At 37.5% G+C, this 22,779-nt stretch overlaps 1 protein-coding gene and 1 pseudogene across 6 annotated transcripts in view; one reads left to right on the plus strand and one right to left on the minus strand.

Annotated features, from left to right (window-relative positions):
* Positions 1-22,779, plus strand: part of REPS2 (RALBP1 associated Eps domain containing 2) — a 206,379-nt gene that overhangs the window by 142,741 nt on the left and 40,859 nt on the right. For all 6 annotated transcript variants that reach the window (XM_002831425.3, XM_009234619.3, XM_063721067.1 and 3 more), the window contains one exon: positions 19,702-19,763. In XM_002831425.3, coding sequence (XP_002831471.2) covers positions 19,702-19,763 — 62 coding nt within the window. The remainder of the gene's footprint in view (positions 1-19,701; positions 19,764-22,779) is intronic.
* Positions 15,659-16,355, minus strand: LOC100440683 (chromobox protein homolog 1-like; annotated as a pseudogene).

Genomic DNA, 22,779 nt, shown 5'->3' on the forward strand with positions numbered 1-22,779 from the left:
TTTTTTTTTAATGAAAGCTTTATTGAGATGTAACCCATATACTATAAAATTCACCTTTTTAAAGTGTACAATTCAGTGATATTTAGTATATTCATCGTGTTATATACCTATCAGCACTATGTAATTTCAGAATATTTTCATCCCCCCAAAAAGAAAGCCCATACCTATTAGCAATCATTCCCATTCCCCCCTTTTCTTCCCCTATCCCTTGGCAATCACTAACTTAGTCTGTTTGTATGGATTTGCCCATTCTGGAATTCTATATTAATGGAATTATACAATATGTGGTCTTTTGTGACTGGCTTCATTCACTTAGTATAATGTTCTCAAGGTTCATCCATGTTGTAGCATGAATCAATACTTCATTCCTTTTATGGCTGAATAATCTTTCATTGTATGGATAAACCACATTTTGGATATTTGGCTTATTTCCACTTTTTGACTGTTGTGAATAATTCTACTATAGACATTCATGTCCAAGTTTTTGTGTAAACATATTTTTTCTTTCTCTTGAGTATATAGATAGGGCTGGAATTTCTGGTTCATATGGTAACTCTATGTTGAACATTTTGAGGATCTGTTGAAGTATTTTCCAGAGCAGCCGAACCAATTTATTTCATTAGCAATTTATGAGGATTCCAATTGTGTTTCTTCACATCCTCAAAACACTTGTTATTGCCTTTTTAATTTTAGCCATCCTAGTGGGTATGAAGTGGTATTGTGATTTTGATTTGCATTTTCTAATGGCTAATGATGTTATACATCTTTTCATGCACTTATTGGTCATATTTATGTTGTCTTTGGAGAATGTTCAGAATCTTTGCTCATTTAAAAATTGGGTTGTCTTTTTATTGTTGATTTGTAAATGTTCTTTATATATTTTGCATAAAAGTTCCTTTACAGATATTTGATTTACAAATATTTTCCTTCATTCTGTGGGTTGTCCTTTCATCTTTTTGATGGTGTCCTCTGAATCATAAAAGATTTTAATTTTGATGAGGTCTAATTTATATATTTTTCTTTTGTTGCTTGTACTTTTGCTGTCATATCTAAAAAATGATTGCGTAACTCAGGGTCATAAACACTCCTCTTTTCTTCTAAAAGTCTTATAGTTTTAGGTCTTACATTTACGTCTTTGTTCTGTTTTGAGTTAATTTTTTTATATGGCATGAGATAGGAGTCCAAATTCATTTTTCTGCATGTGGATATACAGTTGTCCCAGTAACATTAGTTGAAAAGACTATTAATTATTCATTTAATTTTCTTGGCACCTTTGTTGAAAATCAATTAACCATAAACATAAGGATTTATTTCTGGACTCTCAGTTCTGTTCTGTTGGTCTATAGGTCTATCCTTATGCCAGTACCACAATGTCTTGATAATTGTAGATTTATAGTAAGTTTTGAAATTGCGAAGTGTGAGTCCTCCTGCTTTATTCTTTTTCAAGATTGTTTTGGTTATTCTGAGTCCCTTGCATGTCCACATGAAATTTATGATCAGCTTGTCAATTTCTGTAAAAACAAAAAAGCCAGCTGGGATTTTGGCATGGCTTGCATTGAATTTGTATATCAGTTTGGTTAGTATTGCGGTTTTAGTAACATTAAGTTGTCCAATGCATGAACACAGGATGTTTTTCCATTTATTTAGATCTTTAAGTGTCTTTCAACAATGTTTCAGTGTACAAGTCTTGCATTTCTTTTGTTAAATGTATTCCTAAAAGTTTTATTCTTTTTGATACAATTCTAAATGGTCTTTAAAATAATTTTCATCACATTATGCATGTTTTCTTCATGCTTTTTTATATACATTATACATTATTTCTTGGAGATATCCATGTCAGTACTGATAATTTTGTATTTCTTTTATATATCATCTATATGCTGGCTGCTCTATTAAAAACCATATTATGAAAAATTTCAAATTTATGCAAAAGTTGAGAACCTCCACCCCCATATTATTTTGAAGCAAATCCCAAATATCATATAATTTTATATATAAACTCTTTATATATCTCTCTAAGAGATAAGGTCTTAAAATACTTGAGCACAATACCTTTGTCATACATAACAAAATTAACAATAATTCTTTAATATCATTTAATATTTGGCCAGTGTTCATATTTCCTGAAGTGTCTCAAGTATGTCTTTTTATATACTAGTTTATTCCATTCAGAATTCAAACACGGGCTACATGCATATTGCACTTGTTTTGGCATATTTTAAGTCTCTTAACTGATAGGTTCTTCTCTCAATCTTTTTTTTCTCTTTGCTATTCATTTATTCATAAAAGATCATCTACCCTGTAGACTTTTTCACATTCTGTGTTTTGCTGATTGTTTGTTCTTCCATCCCCTGTATTTCCTATAAACTGATAGGTAGGTCTAGGCTTGATTAGAATTAGTTTAGATTTTTGACAAGAATACTACCTAAAGATGCTGTGTACTTCTTACTGCACCACATTAAGAGATCTCTAGTGTCTAATGCCTTTATTTTTGTGATGTTTGATTGATTAGTGGGTTTACGTAGTATTGGCCTGATCCATGTGTTATGATAAAGATCCCAGCGACCTTCCAAATAATGGTTTTATCAGCTATTGATCATCATTGCCTACATCCAGTAGTGTGTCAGTAAATGTTTAACAACCGGCCACTTGCCAATTTTTATGGTGTAAACACTCCTGCCACGGCTAATTTCATTCCTACTGATGTGTTACTGAATGTGGAGTTTGGAACAGATGCACACAGTTGGCTCTCACAAGCTGGCATGAGCTTTTTCCAGCAAATCACTGCTTAGATCCATTATTTCATTGGTAGTTGCAAAATGGCGGTACTCTATTTTTTCTACCTTTATTAATTGGGACTATGGTTTATTTAAGCATTTTCCTATTGTTGGACATTTAATTTGTGACTGTTATGAAGCTTGTGAGCTGAAGATCATAAAACAATATAATTCTCAGTAGATCAGTAAATTCTTTGTATATATCTGAATTTACAGAATTGTATGAAAACTGAAATAGACTTCAGTAATGGTGACCAGAAAAGTGTCTTATTCAACCAGTATTTAATGAGCATTTACTGGGTACTTGGCACTTTGGAGGATCCCAAGAGGAATATGGATATGCCCCCAAACTCTGCTAATCAATGTCACAGTTGTGTGTGATTGTTAGAAGGGTTTAGAGTTTGGGTGGTTGCTAACTAGAATGATCAGTGGATTTGTGGGCAGGGGGTGCACAGGGCTGGTGAGCTAAACTTTGAAGGATATGACTTTTCAGTCAAATCCTATTCTTTTTTGACATCTGTCTCGATTTACTTCTTATGACTAGTTTCCTGGGAGTCTACTATAGTAGCCTCAAATCTGGCTTGCTTGCTTTGTTCTTTCCTTCATAAAGCAACAGGATTAATTTTCTGCAAGCACAGCTATGATCACTTCCCTACTCAAAACTCTTCAGGACCTGCTATGTAAACACCAAATTTCTGGTGGAACTGAACCCGAAGCCATGTGATTATATTAGCTCAGGAAAGGACACAGTACCGTGGCCTGGAGTGCCTGGGGAGGAGTGTATTACAGGAAGGAAGTAGAGACTAGAAGATTCAAGTTGGCTGGCCGGCCAAGAAAAATGGAGACTGGTGGAGAAGGAGTTTGTAGACAGTGTTTTTGGGAAGTCTTAGGAGAACATCCCATTAGGGTGGTAGGGTTAAGCCAGATTGCGAAAGATTGTGGCATAAGCAAGGAACTTTGGTGTGGAGAAGCTGTCATCACAAAGTCATTTTGAAATGTCGAAGGCTTAGCAGTTGTTCTGACTGTATGTCACATTTTAAAAAATAATGGTAGTGGCCAGGCGCAGTGGCTCATGCCTGTAATCTCAGCACCCTGGGAGGCCGAGGTGGGTGGATCACCTGAGGTCAGGAGTTCAAAACCAGCCTGGCCAACATGGAGAAACCCCGTCTCTACTAAAAATACAAAAATTAGCCGGGTGTGGTGATGCGTGCCTCTAATCCCAGCTATTCGGGAGGCTGAGGCTTGATCCTGGGAGATGGAGGTTTCAGTGAGCCGAGATCGTGCCACTGCACCCTGGGCAAGGACAGAGTGAGACTCTGTCGATAGATAGATAGATAGATAGATAGATAGATAGATGATAGATAGATAGATAGATAGATAGATAGATAGATTAGATAGATAGAGGTAGAAAAGAGCCAGTTCCAAGATGATAGACTCTTTTTGTAGATTACTTTCCTCCTAACACACATTTGTATTCTCTCTCTCCCCCACCGCATTATTCAGCGCTAATGAAAGTGTGATGGAAACAGCTGCTAGTGAATGAATACTAACTAATCCTGAAAAAAAGATGTGTACTTCTTGAAATTTTAGTTTGATTTACCTGAAAACATAAACAGAACCACAACTAGTCATTTCAACCAACGTAAGAGTTTTAATAGTAAAATGCTTAGGAGGAATGCATTTGTGTAAATGTGATGTGAGAGAGGAAACCAGACACCCATCTTTGACCAAGATTGAATCTCATGCATTTTTGTCACTTAAGTCTGCCCATGTCTCCATCCAGGACCTAGTTAACCCTTATTGTATATCCTATGGTACAGGAAAAAGGAGTTATTAGTAAACATGGATAAATTTTAGAATCATGAAGTGTCAATGCTAAAAGAGAACTTGAATGTCATCTTGGCCAACTCTCACGTATTACCGACGAGGAGACATGATTGTATATCTAGAAAACCCCATTGTCTCAGTCCAAAATCTCCTTAAGCTGATAAGCAACCTCAGCAAAGTCTCAGGATACAAAATCAATGTACAAAAATCACAAGCATTCTTATACACCAATAACAGACAAACAGAGAGCCAAATCATGAGTGAACTCCCATTCACAATTGCTTCAAAGAGAATAAAATACTTTTTTTTTTTTTTTTTTTAAACGGAGTCTGTCTCTGTCACCCAGGCTGGAGTGCAGTGGCGTGGTCTCGGCTCACTGCAAGCTCTGCCTCCCAGGTTCACGCTGTTCTCCTGCCTCAGCCTCCCGAGTAGCTGGGACTACAGGTGCCCACCACCACGCCCGGCTAATTTTTTGTATTTTTAGTAGAGACGGGGTTTCACCATGTTAGCCAGGATGGTCTCAATCTCCTGACCTCGTGATCCGCCTGCCTCGGCCTCCCGAAGTGCTTGGATTACAGGTGTGAGCTACCGCATCCTGCCCAGAATCTTTCGAAGTTGGCAAATCTTTGTTCAGATCTTTGTTGCAGCAGATTTGGTATCAAAGAAAGCAATCTACATTAAATTAATTTGGAGGGCACACCCTACTACTTTTCTATGGGCAATAACACTAATTAATATCTAAAGTTAAAGGATATATTAAAGAATGAATATGGTAACCTTTGCAAGGTACTCTTTAATGTGTTTTTTTCTGTGTTTCCTTCTATGTGATTTAAAATGTTAGTAGATTTCTCTGAGGTACTTCAGAGAGATAGGAAAGGAGCTTTTGCCTTCATAGATACTTGGAAATAATGTATCTATTTTCTTTTTTTAATTTCAAAAATGAAGTTATTATTAAAAGCTCTATAGCAAGAATATAAGACAAATAGTATACTGAACATCCAGCTTCAACAGTTAATCAACTGTGTCCCATATTGTTTCCTATCTGTCTTCCCCCACATTATTAATTATAATTTTTTCTACCCTTAGCTTAAAAAAACTTTATTGAGGTATATAGATCATAAAGTTTATCAATTTTAACTATAAAATTTAATGATTTCTAGTAAATTTATCAAATAGTGCAACTTTCACCATAATCCAGTTTTAGGTCATTTTCAGCACTCCAATAATACTCTACATACCTGTTTACAGTTAATCCCCATGCCCAGCCCCAGGCAACCACTAACCTATTTTGTGTTTCTGCGGATTTTCCTTTTCTGAACATTTCATATAACCGAATATACAATATGGGGTCTTTCGTGTCTGACTTTGTTTGCTTAGCATGATGTTTTTGAGGTTCATTCGTGTTGTATCATGTATCAGTACTTAATTCCTTTTTATTGCTGAATAGTATTCCATTATATAGCTATATCACATTTTGTTTATCCGGTCTTCAGTTTGACAGACATTTGAGTTGTTTCTGCTTTTTGCCTGTTATGAATAATGCTGCCATTAATATTTGAATACAAGTCTTTGTGTGAACATATGTTTTCATTTCTCTTAGCTAGATATATAGGGGTGAAATTGCTGGGTATGTGGTAAATTTATGTTTAACTTTTTAAGAAATGGACAAATTGTTTTCTAAAGTATCTGCACCATTTTACATTCACATCAGAAATGTATGAGGGTTACTATTTCTTTATGTCTTCACCCACACTTATTATTATCTTTTTGATTATCCTACATCCTAATGTGTGTGAAGTGATATTTCATTGTGGTTTTGATTTGTATTCCCCTGATGATTAATGATGTTGAGCATCTTTTCATGTGCTTATTACTTATTCCTGTATTTTATTTGATGAGATGTTGTGTTAGTCCGTTTTCATGCTGCTGATAAAGACATACCCAAAACTGGGCAATTTACAAAAGAAAGGTTTAGTTGGACTTACAGTTCCACGTGGCTGGGGAAGCCTCACAATCATGGCAGAAGGCTAAAGGCATGTCTCACATGGAGAAGAGAGCTTGTACAGGGAAATTCCCATTTTTAAAACCATCAGATCTCGTGAGACCCATTCACTATCACGAGAACACCATGGGAAAGACCTGTCCCCATGATTCAATCATCTCCCACCGGCTCCTTCCCACAACACATGGGAATTATGGGAGATACAAGATGAGATTTGGGTGGGGACACAGAGCCAAACCATGTCAGATGTCTACTCAAATCATGCTCATTAAAAAATTGGGCGTTTGTCTTATTGTTGAGTTGTATATTCTGTAATTCTTTATATATTCTGGATACAAATCCTTTATCGGATAGATGATTTGCAAATATTTTCCCCAGTCTGTGACTTGTCTTTTTGTTTTCTTAATAATATGTTTTGAAGTACAGAAGTTTTGAGTTTTGACAAAGTGTAATGTTAAATTTTTTCCTTTTGGATTGTGCTTTTGATGGCATATCTGAGAAGTCTGCCTAACCCAAGGTCTTGAAGATTTTTTCTTGTTTTCTTCTAAAATTTTTAGTTTTAGCTCTTACATTAAGATCTTGAATCCATTTTGATTTAATTTTTGTATAAGGTGTGAGGTAAGGATCTAAGTTAATCTCTTCATATATGAATATCCAGTTATCCCAGCACTATTTGTCAAAAAATACTCTCCTTTTCCTGTTGCCTTGGCACCTTTGTTGAGAATCACTTTGTCTGTTAAATATAAGGGCTTATTTTTGGACACTGCATTCTGTTCTGTTGATTTATATGTTTATTTCTATGCTAGCACTATACTGAATGTTTTTTTAACACAGGGGAGTCATACATAATCTTGCAAAGAGGGAATCCCACGACTCAGAAGTCTAAATATTTGCTACAATGGCATATTTTTTAGATAGTATATAGTATCTTATTTACTTCATTTGTGGTTTGTAGCATGTTCAGAAGGATCCTTTGAGCTCCTTGAGGTTGCAATATTTTTTTTGCTTTGAAGCCTTCTGTCATGCTTATTCCCTGAATGTAGAATACCCTCTGTCTAGCTGTTTATCCTCCATCTCTGCATTTTTCTGCTCTACCTGTCCTGTAGGTTCAAAATGTGGTACTGATTACTGCTCGATAGTAGCCTTGTGTCCTTGGCAAGGTCATTTTATTTCTCCAGGTCTTAATTTTCTCATCTGTAAAGTGAAAGAATCAGATTTGATCACACTACTTTTCTAAATTCAGTCATTAATATTTTCCTTGTTGAACAGTTACAAGGATGTGTAAGTTAATCTCTTTTAACTGGTGAAAACGTATATTCTGTTCCATAGAGAATTAAATGAGCTTGTATTTTGGGGGGTGGTGTGTGGTCATCAGGGGATAGAGGCAGGTATTTCTGGAAAGGTGTTCTTGGCAAACATTTTGTTACATACACTGGTGTATATGACATACATGTCCATCACTGTGTATGCTGGGTGATCAAGAGATATGTATAAGGTCATACATGCTTTTATGATTAGAAAGGAGAGAAAGAATGAACAATTTCTGTTACAAAGAAATAGCCATTTTTATGAACTTGCCAAGAAGAGGAATGGTCCTTACTGTTGAAATCCTTAAAGCTTTGCATGTGGCTCTTTACTTGCTTGATATTTAAAAGTATAGGTCCCACTGGGAGGCTCCTTTCAACATTTTCCATTCCTTGAGTGTTTTTTCCCCCCTTTGGTATTCAAATGCTTTTATTTTCTTCATATAAAATATTCCTAGTTAGGGGGGATGGGAGCCCCTTTCCACAGCTGAAGTTATTCCAAGTTTTGTTCCCCCTGAAGAATCGGCTCTCTGTTCCTGAAGCTTTCAGTGGCCACATCTGCTGCTTTATTTCCACTCAATAAGTTGGAATATATTTTCATTTAGTTATTGATTAGGGGCTATGTAAAAATCTGAAGGAAATTAGTAAATAGTAATGTTTATGAATAATGTTTTACCTAGAGATTTCTAAGCATAATGAAATAAGAGGATAAAAATTGTTAGAGGTTGGCGTTTTGGATGAAGATACCAGGAAGCAGAGATCCAATAAATCAGTATCAGAATCTGTATATCTTTCAATAAACTTAAGAAATTGTTTTAAACACTAGGAATTATTTGTCTTCTGAATTTAGGATTAAATGACAGTTTCTTTTCCTGAAGTTTTTAATGTGGTTTTCAGGATTGGGGTATTTATTATTTTCCTTTTGATTACACTTATAAAAAAAATTTTTGGCTGGACAAAGCCTTGCTGATATCTAGTATCCCACTTTATTAACTATAACACTTGACGAATAAACCTGCAATTGCTTGACGAGTATGGTCACTTTTTAAAGTATGTGGAAACAACATTCTCCTCCCGTCTTCTTGCTTTCTTTTCCCTCCCAGGAAAGCAGCTGTTACTATTAACAAGTACATTTGTCATCTTTTGCAAATGTACACTAGATTATTCAGCTATTTTTTTCTTTTTTTTTTCCTTTGCCTTCCACCATGCGATCAAAGTATTTTTTAAATTTCACTTTGCATGAAGGTGTACTTTTTCTTTTGACTGATTAGGGCATACTGGATAAAATATTTGGATCCAATTTTAAGTCAAGGGCAGACTGAAAATATTGTAAGAGAAGATTTTTAAAATTAAATTTAATTCCAATTTTCAACCACTGTGCGAGTACCTACTAAACATAAGGCAGTGTGTTTAGGTGCTGTGAAAGACAAAAAGATGAATTAGACAAAATTGATAGAATGTAGCTAGATTAATATCTCCCACCATTAAACGAAAGGAACACAGAATTATAAATGCAAGGAAGAGATTTTTCAGCAGCAACCGAGCAAGGCAAAATGCATGAGTTAATGCTATATATATATGTATATATATATATATATATATATATATATATATATATTTTTTTTTTTTTTTGGAAAGAGTGGCAACTGAGGGAAACCTGAGGCTTTGGGTGCACTTCTTACTCTGCCTGCTTCCCTGCAGAAGCTGTGTATGTGAGTAGGCAAATCTTGAGAGTTCTCATCGAGACCCTAGATCTAGAGCAAAGTGAAATGAATGAGTACTCTTAATTTTCCTTTTTCTTGACTAAGGGTCAGTGGAAATGACTTCAGGAAAGACAGCTGGAAAAGTAAATAATCATAGCTGATATCCTGATATTGTAGAGGGGAAGGCCCCGAGCTTCATGCTGAACTGGGGACAAACTGAAGTCTGAGAAGTTCCTCCAAGGCCATTGATAGAACTCCAAGACTTAGGAGAATGCGCTCTGCTGCAGGGTTTTAAAATGTTGATTATTTTGGTATTTCCTTCGTAATTCTACATAACATATTTGTGTAACTTCTTGTAGACTTCAATTTTTGCCATCATCTTCCCTCCCCCAGTGTCTTTCTCCTCCACCCTTCCGATATAGTTATATTATAATTTTGGTTAGATTAATATTTAGGGTTTATATTATTATTGTTATAGCCGTGTAAGACATATAGCAAATTACTTTTTTTTTTACTTGCACAGGTTTTTGTTTGCCTTGGAGTGAATAATCAACTTGTTTCTTTTCAAAGTACTTGCCCTTGATTCAACCACAGACTTCTTCAATTTTCCAGAGTTCCTCTTAGGAAATTCTCACACCTCAGGTGTTCTGTCAGTTTCAGCTTTTTGAAGAAATATAAACTGATTGTCTTCAATGCCTGGTACATAGTTTTCATCATGGGATCTCTCTACACTGTCATCCAAGGATTCCCTTCCTCTTTTTCCCACGTTGGATTTCTTTTATTACTGTATCCTGTGTCTTTCTCTTTCTTTGTTTAGTCTCTTGTTTTGGTGAAGCACATCCTTTAGCAGCTTCCTTAGAAAGGGTGTATGGAGCTCAATTTGAGACCCTGAATGTCTAAAAATGTATTTAATTGTATCATCATGCAGGCTGCTAGTCTTGGATATACAATCATCAGTTGGAAATAAGTTTTCTTTAGAATTTTGATGGAATTGTGCCAATGGATTCTAGCTTCTAATGATATATGAAGAAGTCTAAAACCATTTGGACATCTGATCCTTTGTATATGACTTGCTGTCTTCTCCCATGCCCTGCTGAAAACTTGTAAATTATTTTGACTCTAGTACTTTGAAATATCATGATATACCTTGTCATGAGTCTGTTTTCTTCCATTGTCCTGGGTATTCAGTTGGTCCTTTAAATTTAGAAACTCATATTTTTCATTTCTGGGAAATTTTATTGAACCATTTAATTGATTATGTTTCCTGCCATTTTCTCTGTTTCTCTTTGTGGATCTTTTATTTGGCTACTACCCTATTTTCTGGAAGATTTCCTCAAATTATTTTTGACCTTTCTATTCTCTTTTTGCTATCTTACTTTTAATTTCCAAATATTCTTTTTGTTTTGTTTTGTTTTCTGAATGTTCTTTTTAAATAGCATCCCATTATTTCATCTTAGCAAATAGCACTTCTTATGTCTTACTGAGACTTTCTCTGATGACTCTAGTTAAAATTTTATCTGTCACTCTCTACCCCATTGTCTCTTTTCTCAGTAGAATATGAGCTTCATAAGGGTATAGCTTTTTTTTTCCTGTTTCTCCCATGGATATTTTCCCAATACCTTGAAAAATACTTCCCACATAGTTAGTGTTTAAATGTTTCTGAAATAAACTTAATGATCATTCTGATGATATTAATAATATATATTTTAACGTTTTCTCCTAGTAAAAGTCTAGTCTGTTTCTTTGAGGTCATTTCTTCCTGTTTTTATTGATCCCTACCTTAGGTTGGAACATTTTCTGCAGATATCTGGTAATACTTAGTCATCCACTTATATTTAATAATGAAGGATAAAAAGTTGCTTGGAATATATGAGCAAATTGATGGAAGTTGCCAGCTATTGGCTTCATGGTAGAATGGTCTGGCCAGGCCGTCCTGTGGGAGATCCCTTGATATCAACTCTTTAGATGTCTCTTCCTGGCTGATATGATTCTCTGGAACACATTCTGCTAATCTCTGGAAGGAAGCAGCAGTCTGGGAGCAGAAGGGAAGAAGGCTGGAAGAATCTCAGCATCCAAAGTGCATATTTTTATTGAATCTGTCTGTTTTCAGCATGGTCCTCATGCCTTCATCTGGGCCTGGTGCCTTCCCTGAAAAGAAAACTATATCTAGCATTTTGCTGGAGTGAGAAACATGCTGAAACTGTACAGAATGTGGGAGAAAAAACTGCTCCTAAACTGCTTCAATCAGTCTTTTTTTTTTTTTTTAATGAGGATGGAACATAATCCTATAGATTTTAAGATAGTTTAAAGAAATATTTGTTGATCACTTACTGTATTTTGAGTTATCAGGTGAGACAGGTATAAGGCATAGCTACTACAGCAGAGGGGACTGTAAGAGTAGGGCCCCTGAAGCCAAAAACAGCATGAAGAATAGCTAGAACCAGATCCTGAAGGGTCTTGTCAAAGTATGCCCTTTTCCTGAAGGGTAGGAAATAAATCCACTATTAGTTCATTGCTTTAGGTTTTTATTGCTTTCCTCATTTTACCCCTACATTCAGAGGTGTTTGATGCCACCAGTTCCTGAGAACTGGGGGGGGCTTCTGTGGTACAAATTGGTTACTCCCTGCTTTCTCAGATCTGTCTAGTCAGCTATCAGTTGCTCATCTGTTTTCCCAGTTCCAAATTTAAACAAGAGCACTTAAACAGTTCTCTTCATTTTTGTGTTAATGAGTTAAGAGTGAGATTAGTTGCATGTATTTGAACTGCTGTCTATACTCAAAAGTCTTTGGATAGGACATTTAATAAAACGTTGGGTCATACACAAGAAACGAGGAATTTTACACAGTATCAAGCCAAGATTTTAGTTTAAAGTGGTCCCAGGTTGATAGTACCCTCAGATTTCTGGCAGAAGCGATAGAGGGAAGAGGAATTCACTTTCCACATGCCTCAAAGTTTTCCTGTAGGTAAACTTCCAAGGAATTTGGGTTTAGAGTCACAGGTTGCTAAACACACTAGGAAATGAAGCACAATGAGCAAGAACAAACAGGAAATACAAAGCCCTCAGATATTGAAATTATATAAATACGTTGAAAGAAAAGAGGAAGAAAATGAGTGGCCAAGAAATTATAAAAATGAAAAAAACATTTTCAAAAAAGACCAAATAGAACTTCTAGAAAAGAACAATTCTGTAACATAAACTCGAAGACTGGATTTTGTTAGACATTAAGAACGGCTAAAGAGGGAATTGGTTACTTGGACAGTAGATCATAGAAAATTATCTAGAACACAGTACAGTTAGAAAGCTCTTGAAGGAGAGGGGAGAGAAAAATGGTAGAAATACAACATTTAAAGAATCACTGAGAATTGACCAAAATTAATGGGTTGCTACATGGTTAAGAAATTCCAGTGAAGCTCAAGCAAGTGATAAAATAAAATGATGATAGAGAAATACATGTGCAGACATAGGATAAAGTTTGATATTTCAGAGTACCCAAAACAAAGAGGAGATCTTAAAAGCAACCAGAGAGAAGATGGGCCATCTAACAAAAGAGTGATTCGACTGAGAGCTGGCTTCTTAATAGCAATAGTGGAAACCAGAAGGCAGTGGAATGTTACTGTCAATGTGCTAGGAGAAAATAGCTGTCAATTTAGAATTCTATACCCAATTAAATCCTCTTTCAAGAGGGGAAAAATGACTTTTCAGTCAAATAAACTAAGTTTGCTACTAATAGACTTCTCAATTAAGGAAATTCTAAAAGACATACTTTAGACATCATAAAATAAACTGTAATGGAAATTAGGAAGCTTTTAGCACTGAGTGATAATATCACAAATAAAAACCTATGATATTCTACTAAAGAGGTACTTGGAAAAAATTTGTAACCCTAAATGCTTACATTAGAAAATAAAAGCTACAAATTAGTGAACTAAGCAACCAATTTAAGATAGAAAAAGAACAAGAGGTGCCCAAAGAAAGTAAATGGAAGAAGATAAGCAGCATTAATAAAACAGAAAGCAAGCATACAATACAGAGGCTCAAAAAAGTTAAAAGTGGGTTTTTTGAAAAGAGTAACAAAACTGACAAATGCCAGCTGAGATTAGTGAAGGAAAACTGGAGTATGAGGAATGGGAAAAGACAATTACACATGCAGAGATTAAAATAATAATAAGGGGGGTATGGACACCCTTATGCTAATAAATTTGAAATTTTAGACACTAAATAAATGCCTAGAAAAATATCGTTTATCAGAATCGACTTAAGAATTAGAAAGTCTGAAGAGTCCTATAACAATTCAAGAAGCAGAATCATAGTTTACAATCTTGTTTAAAGAAAACTCCAGGCTCAGGTGGCTCTCCTGGGAAAATTTTTATTTGATATTCAAGAAAAAATTTCCAATCTTATACAACCTATTTAAGAGTATAAACAGGGCATGGTAGGGGGTGGGGGGTGGTGCTCTCCACCTGAATGAAGCGTAATAGAGGACCTTATGAGAAAGGAAATCACTTGCAGGTCTCACTCATGAAGATAGTTGCAAAAATCCTAAACAAAATATCAGCTAACCAAATCTAGCAGATACAAAAAACTTACCAAGTTGAGATTATCCCAGGTCTGCAAGAGTGTTTTAATATTAGACAATCCAGAATGTAATTTACCACATTAACAAATTATAAGGAAAAAATAATACCATCGTCTCAATGGCTAGAGTTACAGCTCCGATTAAAATTCAACAACAAATTATCCTGAAAAGAAGTCTCAAAATAAGGATAGGAATTTTCATAATAATCTATTTTTTTCAGGGATTATATATCTATAGTTTTATTAAGACAAAAACTGAGAGTGTGGTATGAAGTTTACATTCAAACAGAGTTCTCAAAGAAATCTAACACATGCCTAAAAAGATTTTACAGTGTAGCTCTAGATCCAAGTCTAGATAATATCAAGAACTGATGGATCTCATGACTCAAGACAGAGCATTTTGGGTATCAGTTACTTCTTAGGATTTGTTAAAAAATGATTTTTGTGTGTGTGTGTGTGTGTGTTTTAAAGTGAACCACTGCCCAGTATGAAAGTTTAATCTTCTCCTGAGACCAAGGCTTTTGAAATCACTCAACTCTTGAGTCAATTCAGTGAAATTTGTGCTGTCAGTGACTGAACCCTGCCACCAATGGTTTCAGAGTTCAAAGCTCAAAAGAGAATGGCTCCAAAAGTTGTCCCAACTAAGAGCATGGGCCCTTTACTTTCCCTCCTGTCTTATCTCCTCTATCACCCTCTTCCCTTTCCCCAACACCTCAGCCAGTGGCTAGGATGAACAAGCTGATATTTACAGCTTTATTATTGGAAAAGAAAGGGTCTTCTAATTTCAGGAATTAGCACCTCTGAGGCAGAATGATCTGCTTGTACTATATACTCTCCAATAAAAGACCTTCCTTCCTCAGTCAATTTCCATCTCCAAAATGGCAACTCTGGTAACTTATTAACTGGCTTAGTCCTTTGTGAGACTAAGTACATTAAGTTTAGGCAGGGAACACCGTGGCTTATAGATTTCAGACATTCACAACTTTTAAACAGTCTCTCACAGTCCATATTTATGGTGCCAGTGACATTTTTTTCAAAGGTAAAATATTCTGGACATAGAAGCAAATCATTAGTTTTCTGTTCTTTGCATTGCTTCACCATTTCCCCTATCAGGCCCCAAATTTTAATCAAAATGATGCTACCCATCTCCCTTTCCCCCCTCCACATTCCTCCCTTTCCCACATAATACACCAGTAATAGCCAAAAACTACACATGTGCTACGCTGTAAAAATGTAGAGTTAACACTATTGGGAAGAAAGTTGTGCGTTGCAGAGATGCTCTTTGATTATCCACAGTATTTTTTTGGTCTCCCACACACCCAGTTCTGCAAGTTTTGTCCTTCATAAAGGGCCCTTTGCTTTTTCTCAGCAAAGTGCAGAAAAGATTGCCTTGAAGCACTTATCCCCCTTCCCCTCCACTGGGCCGGGTATGCAAACTATACAGCTTGGAACGGCTTTAAAACACTTGGGCTGCTGCAGGGCACAGAAACGATACTGGCTCTTCAAAGGGCATCTTCTCAAGCTACCTCTATGGTGTCAAGACAAGTAGAACTTCTTTCCTTCCCACTTGAAACCCATAGTCAGATGTGACAGAGGCTGGTACTCAGGAGCGTTAATTCTTGTCATCTGTTTTGTCATCATCCTCTTTGGGGTAGGAATGCCACGTCAGCCTTTCCTCATAGAAGGATATGACAACCCGTGGGCATTTGACATTGACTTCCTTGGCAGGGACAAGGTCAGCCTCATCAGAATTTTTCCCTTTCATCAGGAACATGAGCTCTCCACTGGAGTCTGTAGCTCCAATAATCTGTTCCGGCTCCAAACCCCAAGCAAAGCCTCATGGCTTTTCTGACTCTTCTTTCTTCTTCTTTGGTTTGCTCTCCTCTCCCTTATCTTCAGAATCAGAATCAGCTTTGTGCTCGCCTCCCTCTGATTTGTCTGTCTCACGTGCTGTTTTCTGTGACGGCAGAAACTCATGAGGTCGGGGCAATCCAAGTTCTCTTCTGGCTCCCATGTGTTGTCCTCATCTGAGAACCCCTTCCACTTTAGGAGGTACTCCACTTTGCCCTTTACCAATCCACGGTGGAGAACTTTTTCCACCACATATTCCTGTTCCTCCTCTTCTAGCACCTCCTCCACTTTCTTCTTGTTTTGTTTTTTCCCCATGGCGTGTGCCAACTTTCTGGTGTAAAGGGTGATGCTGCTCAGAGCAATGCCCAGGAGCCGGAAGGGAATCGGTGCTGTGCTATTGGCGCATTGGGTCAGCCAGGGCAGTGGCGCTCAGAAAAGCAGCAAGGGTAGCCGCAAAGGAGCCCCTTGCTGAAATGGTGTACCGCAGGCCTCAGCCAATGGCCCTCCTCTCAGCTGAACAAAAGAGCCTTGCATTCTGTGCTGCCCACTGCCCACTGCCCGCACCACCTTCATAATCTATTAAAGGGTATCTACAACATACAGCAAACACCAACACCATACCTTATGGTGAGCTAGTAAATGCTCCCCTTTGAGATCAAGAGAAGACAAGAATGCCCATTATCACCATTTAAATTCAACTTTTACAGTAGATAATTCTAACTAGGTAAGATTGGAAAAATAAAAAACGTGGCAAAGGTACTGAAAAGAGGAAACAAAGCTGCTCTTAGTATTTGTTTAATATGGTTGGGCACAGTGGCTCATACCTGTAATCCCAACACTTTAGGAGGCCGAGGTGGGAGGATTGCTTGAGCCCAGGAGTTTGAGACTGCAGTGTTAATGATCATGCCACTGCATTCCAGCCTGGACAACAGAGTGATATCCTGTCAAGTATAATATTTTTGATACAAGTGTGGGGGCTTCCCCCCAAAAAATGCTCTCAGAATTTAATGAGAAAATAACCTATGCCAACTCTTGTTTTTTTTTTTTTTTTTTGAGATGGAGTCTGGCTCTGTCGCCCAGGCTGGAGTGCAGTGGCGCGATCTCGGCTCACTGCAAGCTCCACCTCTCGGGTTCACGCCGTTCTCCTGCCTCAGCCTCCCGAGTAGCTGGGACTACAGGCGCCTGCCACCACGCCTGGCTAATTTTTTTTTTTTTTTTGTATTTTTAGTAGAGATGAGGTTTCACTGTGTTAGCCAGGATGGTCTCGATCTCCTGACCTCGTGATCCGCCCACCTTGGTCTCCCAAAGTGCTGGGATTACAGGCGTGAGCCATCGCGCCCGGCCTCTATGCCAACTCTTACAATGAGAGATTCAGAATGAACAATGGACACATACCTGTGATACTGTTTTTTGCTTGAAGCTCAATTGTGAGAAATTAAAACAGAATTCCATATTAAATGGCCTCAGTCTTTTACCCTATTTCTTCTTCATATTTGGGGCAATTTCTGATAAACCCCAATAAATGGTGTTGTAGGTGACATGCTTTTATCTAAAAGTGTATTCAGAAATAGACCCACACATTATCTTTTACAAGAGCAGGGCATTTGTCTTTTAAAAAAATTAAATCATACAAAAGAACTTAATGAGATCCGAATCAGGATCTAAATACTGTTTCTAATAACTCTCAAGGCAGTGAGTAGGGACAGTCAGCCACAGGGCTCACCTGGTTGGTTCCTCTCTCTCAGGGGTCACTGTGTTTTTTGCCTGATTTTCTAGTGCCTTGAAAACTGTTGTTTCATATTTTTTTTTTCTATGTGTTTTTGGTTGTTTTAAATGGGTGGGTAAGTCTGCTCTCTGTTACTTCATCTTGGCTGGAAGCACAAGTCAATTTAATTAAATGGCTCATCATTTCTTGTATAGTCCTCTTTTTTGTTAATAAAGAGTTGTTTTAACACACATTACTCTAATACAATTGCTTGGCCTTTCCCTTAGAAGCTTGCGTAGATTTATTTTATTTTATTTTTCATTTTATTTTATTTTATTTATTTATTAATGAGACAGGGTCTCACTCTGTTGCCCAGGCTGGAGTGCAGTGGCACAATCATGGCTCACTGAAGCCTCAACTCCTGGGTTCAAGTGATCCTCCTGTCTCAGCCTCCCAAGTAGCTGGGACTACAGGTGTACACTACCACGCCTGGCTAGTTTTTGTATTTTTTGTAGATAAGGGGTTTCTCCATGTTGCCTATGCCAGTCTCAAACTCCTGAGCTCAAGGGATCCGCCTACCTTGGCCTACCAAAGTGCTAGGACTACAGCTTGAGGCACCATGCCTGGCCTGTTTCATTTGTTTTGAAAGTAACTGTTAATTTTAAAGGTCCTATCTGTGAGGATCTAAAGAGTAGGAGCCCTGAGATGAATAATTCCTGAAGGCTTTCAGCATTCTCTCCTGCTGTGTGCTTTGTTATTGACAGCTGTTCAAGGTCTCACCACCTCTGGAGTTTTGACCCACCGATGTGTTTCATAAATTTTAATGAAAGACAGATTGAGGGAAATCATAGATAGGCCAACATGATTGTACCATACCCATGCACTGGCTCAAAATGAAAATCTCTGTGATATCACCCTGAGTTACATTTGTGGAACACACCAAACTCCGTCTTCTAGCTTGTCTGATCCAGCTAGCTAAGGGAAATCAAAAGTAATTTGCAAAATCTTTTATGTTCTTGGTACATTGCTCTGATTTATTTTTTAAGGCACAGAAAATTGTCCAAATGCCTAGTACAAATTTGCAAATAAACTCATATAGTTATTTGGATGATGGTGTTTTTCTAAGGAGTTTGTAAAGAATGTGGTTTAACTTGCCAGTGTGTAATGCTAAACTTATTTCTTGTGTGTTATTATGAACTTTATTTATAATTTCATAGAATCTGTTTATTTTCATTGCTAAGGTACAATTCAGATGTTCTTGGCTTAACTCAGTATTCTCTGTATCTCACAAAATTTAAAATTAGACTGATACTTTGTAAAGATTCTTCAGATGTGGCCAGATTATTTTAGAAACAGCTTTAGTTATCCCTGATAATAAATATTAGGGAGAGAAAAAGAAATTGAGGTCTTTGAAGAATCCCTAAATATCATTTCAGTCCATTACTGTCAGCCTCCCTCACTGCTTTCAGATCCATTCCCAGGAGCATTTACAGGGTGGCCAAGCTTCCTCATTTGGGTTCCAGCTCTCTTAGTTTCTGTAGCCTACTCATTGAGCTAATGAGCAGTGTAGTGGCTGAGAGCTAGGGAGAAATATGAGAGAAATCAAAGAAGACCCTTTCTGACTTTTGTCCTAGATTGTTTGAAACTAAATAACATCAGAATAATGAGGAATTGACCACCTTTCCCTTGTTGCGTTTTAGGTGTCTTTTCTGTACCGTTTTATTATGTCGCCTTAATCATAACAGCCTACATAAATACTTGAGTTCGGGTTAGGATGAAAATGAAAAAGGGATTAGAAATAACATGTACTCTTTTTTCTTAAGCCTTCAGAAGGATTGTAAAAACTTAAAGATGTTAAATGCAAATGCCATTGCCATTCCAAGTTAACAAGCATAAGAATTTTTTGTTGTTTATTTTTTGGGGGTGATCCTTAACAGTGTGTGTTTTTCTTTTCAGCTACTAAGTCAGGATTGTTACCCCCACCACCTGCGCTCCCTCCGAGACCTTGTCCATCACAGGTAGGAGACATATTTGATTTATGTAAACTGTTCGGTGGTAGGGAAGTTGTCCTATCGCTGTGCTTCTTTGCAAGAGTTGATCGCCACAGATCTGGTCCATGAGATTCCCAAGCTGATACCCTGTGAAGAGAGCAGAGAGTGGTTTAATTTATTCTCATCCAGCCAGCTCCCCAGCCTCATGTGGAAGAGAGAAAGTTTCCTCAATAAGCCACCAAGCATACATATACTAGTTCACTCTTGGCTGTCCAGGGGTGCATCTGTTTTCATCCCCAGAGAAGGGTAGAAGAAGGGGCCTCTCTCTAATTGGAGGTGGGGACATGGTTTTTCTGTATAGTATGTGCAATCTGGGTGCCTATATTTTCGTCAGCACTTTAGGAGCTATGTTAATTCTACATAAACGAAAAATAAATGGTTATCAACATGGGGTTAGTGCCGTGGTTTTGGCCTATGGTGCTTTCTGTAGGATGGTATTTTTCCTCAGAACAAAAAGCTGAGATAGCAGGAGGGGGAGAACATGTCACCAAGATCTGTTTCACCCCTAAATTAATTCTGCCTTATTTACATGTGCCACTATGGCCTTATTCATCAACACTTTGCAGAGCTGAAAATGAGAAGCAAACCGTGGAGTGTGGTATATGGTGCTACAGATCTTTCCTTTTGTTAATTGCTGCTGAAGAAATTTTCTATCTTTGAAGACCCTTTCTGATTTTTGGCAGAAAATGTTGGGAAATTTCTCTGTAGACAGTCCCTGTTTCTACTTCATTGTTCTGGGTAGTTCAGAGCTATCCTTCCATACGGGGACATCTCTGGACTCATGAGTCACTGAAACCACTTTTAACACGTGCTTGTCCTTCTTTCAGTGAATGAAATGGTTTTTAGCATCCACTCAACCTTGAGATGCAAATACTATGAGATACTGGCTTCCTGCTTTAGTGCGAAGGGTAATAAAAAGCCCATTTCTTCTTGACCTGCATATAAACCAGCGAGAACTCCTTTCCAGGATGTAACATTGGCCTTAAGAGATATTGGTTGAACCGTCAACAAACAAAAGGAAAAACATTCCATCCTTATGGATAGGAAGAATCAATATCGTGAAAATGGCCATACTGCCTGAAGTAATTTTGTTTTTTTGAGACGGAGTCTCGCGCTATCGCCCAGGCTGGAGTGCAGTGGCGTGATCTCGGCTCACTGTAAACTGTGCCTCCAGGGTGCATGCCATTCTCCTGTCTCAGCCTCCCGAGTAGCTGGGACTACAGGTGCCTGCCACCACGCCCGGCTAATTTTCTGTATTTTTTAGTAGAGATGGGATTTAACTGTGTTAGCCAGGATGATCTCGATCTCCTGACCTCGTGATCCACCTGCCTCGGCCTCCCAAAGTGCTGGGATTACAGGCATGAGCCACCATGCCCGGCTGCCCAAAGTAATTTATAGATTCAATGATATTCCCGTCAAACTACCATTGACATTCTTCACAGAATTAGAAAATCTATTTTCAATTTCATGTGGAATCAAAGAAGGCCCATATAGCCAAGACAATCCTAAGCAAAAAGAACAAAGCTGGAGGCATCATGCTACCTGACTTCAAACTATACTGCAAGGCTACAGTAACCAAAAGAGCATGGTACTGGTATCAAAACAGACATATAGACCAGTGGAGCAGAAGAGAGACCTCAGAAATAACACCACACATCTACAACCATCTGATCTTTGACAAACCTGACAAAAACAAGCAATGGGGAAAGGATCAAAGGTCAAAATAAAGAGCTCTATTTTAAAGTAAAATCAGGTTCTGATAAATTTATCATTTGGTCTAGATAACATTGTTTTAAATTTATCAAGGTTGAATATTCAAGTGGAATGCTTGTTTTGTGTAATGTATTTTTCCTTTGTTAACTTTGGCAGTACCTTTTACTATATGTTCCCTAGTTATAGAATCGGTTCATAGATTGCTCAGAGCTACTCATATCTCTGGATTCATGTATTATGAAGAAACAGTTCTGTTTCAGACCAGCTTGTGTTGATTGAATCTCAAGTTTTGGAATTTCTCTTATGAGGATTTCTTAAATTTGAAAACTACTATTCTCAAGTAGTTAGGGACCATAGGCACACACTACCAAACCTGGCTTTCCAGGTTTTAAGTATGTAAGAAAAATGAGTTTGTACATTTGCAGTATGCATACAGAGATATATATTGTTTCTACATACACCAAAAGCATATACTCTTTATCAAGTGAGAGAGATGAAGTATAGGTTTTCAGCATAACATGCAGTTTAGCTGGCTCTTACTTATTCAAGCACCACTGTGATATGAACATCTGGATGAAGTTATACAAATGGGGCCCTAGAGTTAGGAAAAGGAATAAATTAAAAGAAACATCTTTTTATTTTTCATACTATAGGTAAGATCAAGAAGAACCTAGTGACTATACACAAAATTAAGTAGTTTGTGTTTTACATTTTCCTGTGGCAAGACTAGAGACTAGGGCATGGTCTTTTGGCTCAGCTCAGAAGAGGTGACTTTTTTTTTGAAAAAAGACTTATTTGTAACATAAATAACCAAAAAGCAATTAAAGTAAACTATTTCATATAGAGCAGTGCATTCTTTTGGTTTTTTTTGTTTGTTTTTGTGTTTGTTTTCTTAAGACGGTCTTGCTGTGTCACCCAGGCTGGAGTGCAGTGGCGTGTTCAGGGCTTACTGCAGCCTTGACCTCCCAGACTCAAGTGATCTTCCCACCTCAGCCTAAAGTGTTGGGGATTACAGGCATGTGGTACTGTGCCCGGCCTAGAGCAGTGTTAAAGTGAGAGTTAAATGTATTAGCCCACTGTTTGTGTCATTTTAATAAATCCAGTAAATTGCCATCTGTAGAGTGTGTGTTTATTCTTTTTTTTTTTTTTTGAGACGGAGTTTTGCTCTTGTAGCCCAGGCTGGAGTGCAATGGCGCGATCTTGGCTCACCGCAACCTCCACCTCCCCAGTTCAAGCGATTCTCCTGCCTCAGCCTTCCGAGTAGCTGGGA

This window comes from Pongo abelii, chromosome X, assembly GCF_028885655.2.
Source record: "Pongo abelii isolate AG06213 chromosome X, NHGRI_mPonAbe1-v2.0_pri, whole genome shotgun sequence".
NCBI lineage: Eukaryota > Metazoa > Chordata > Mammalia > Primates > Hominidae > Pongo > Pongo abelii.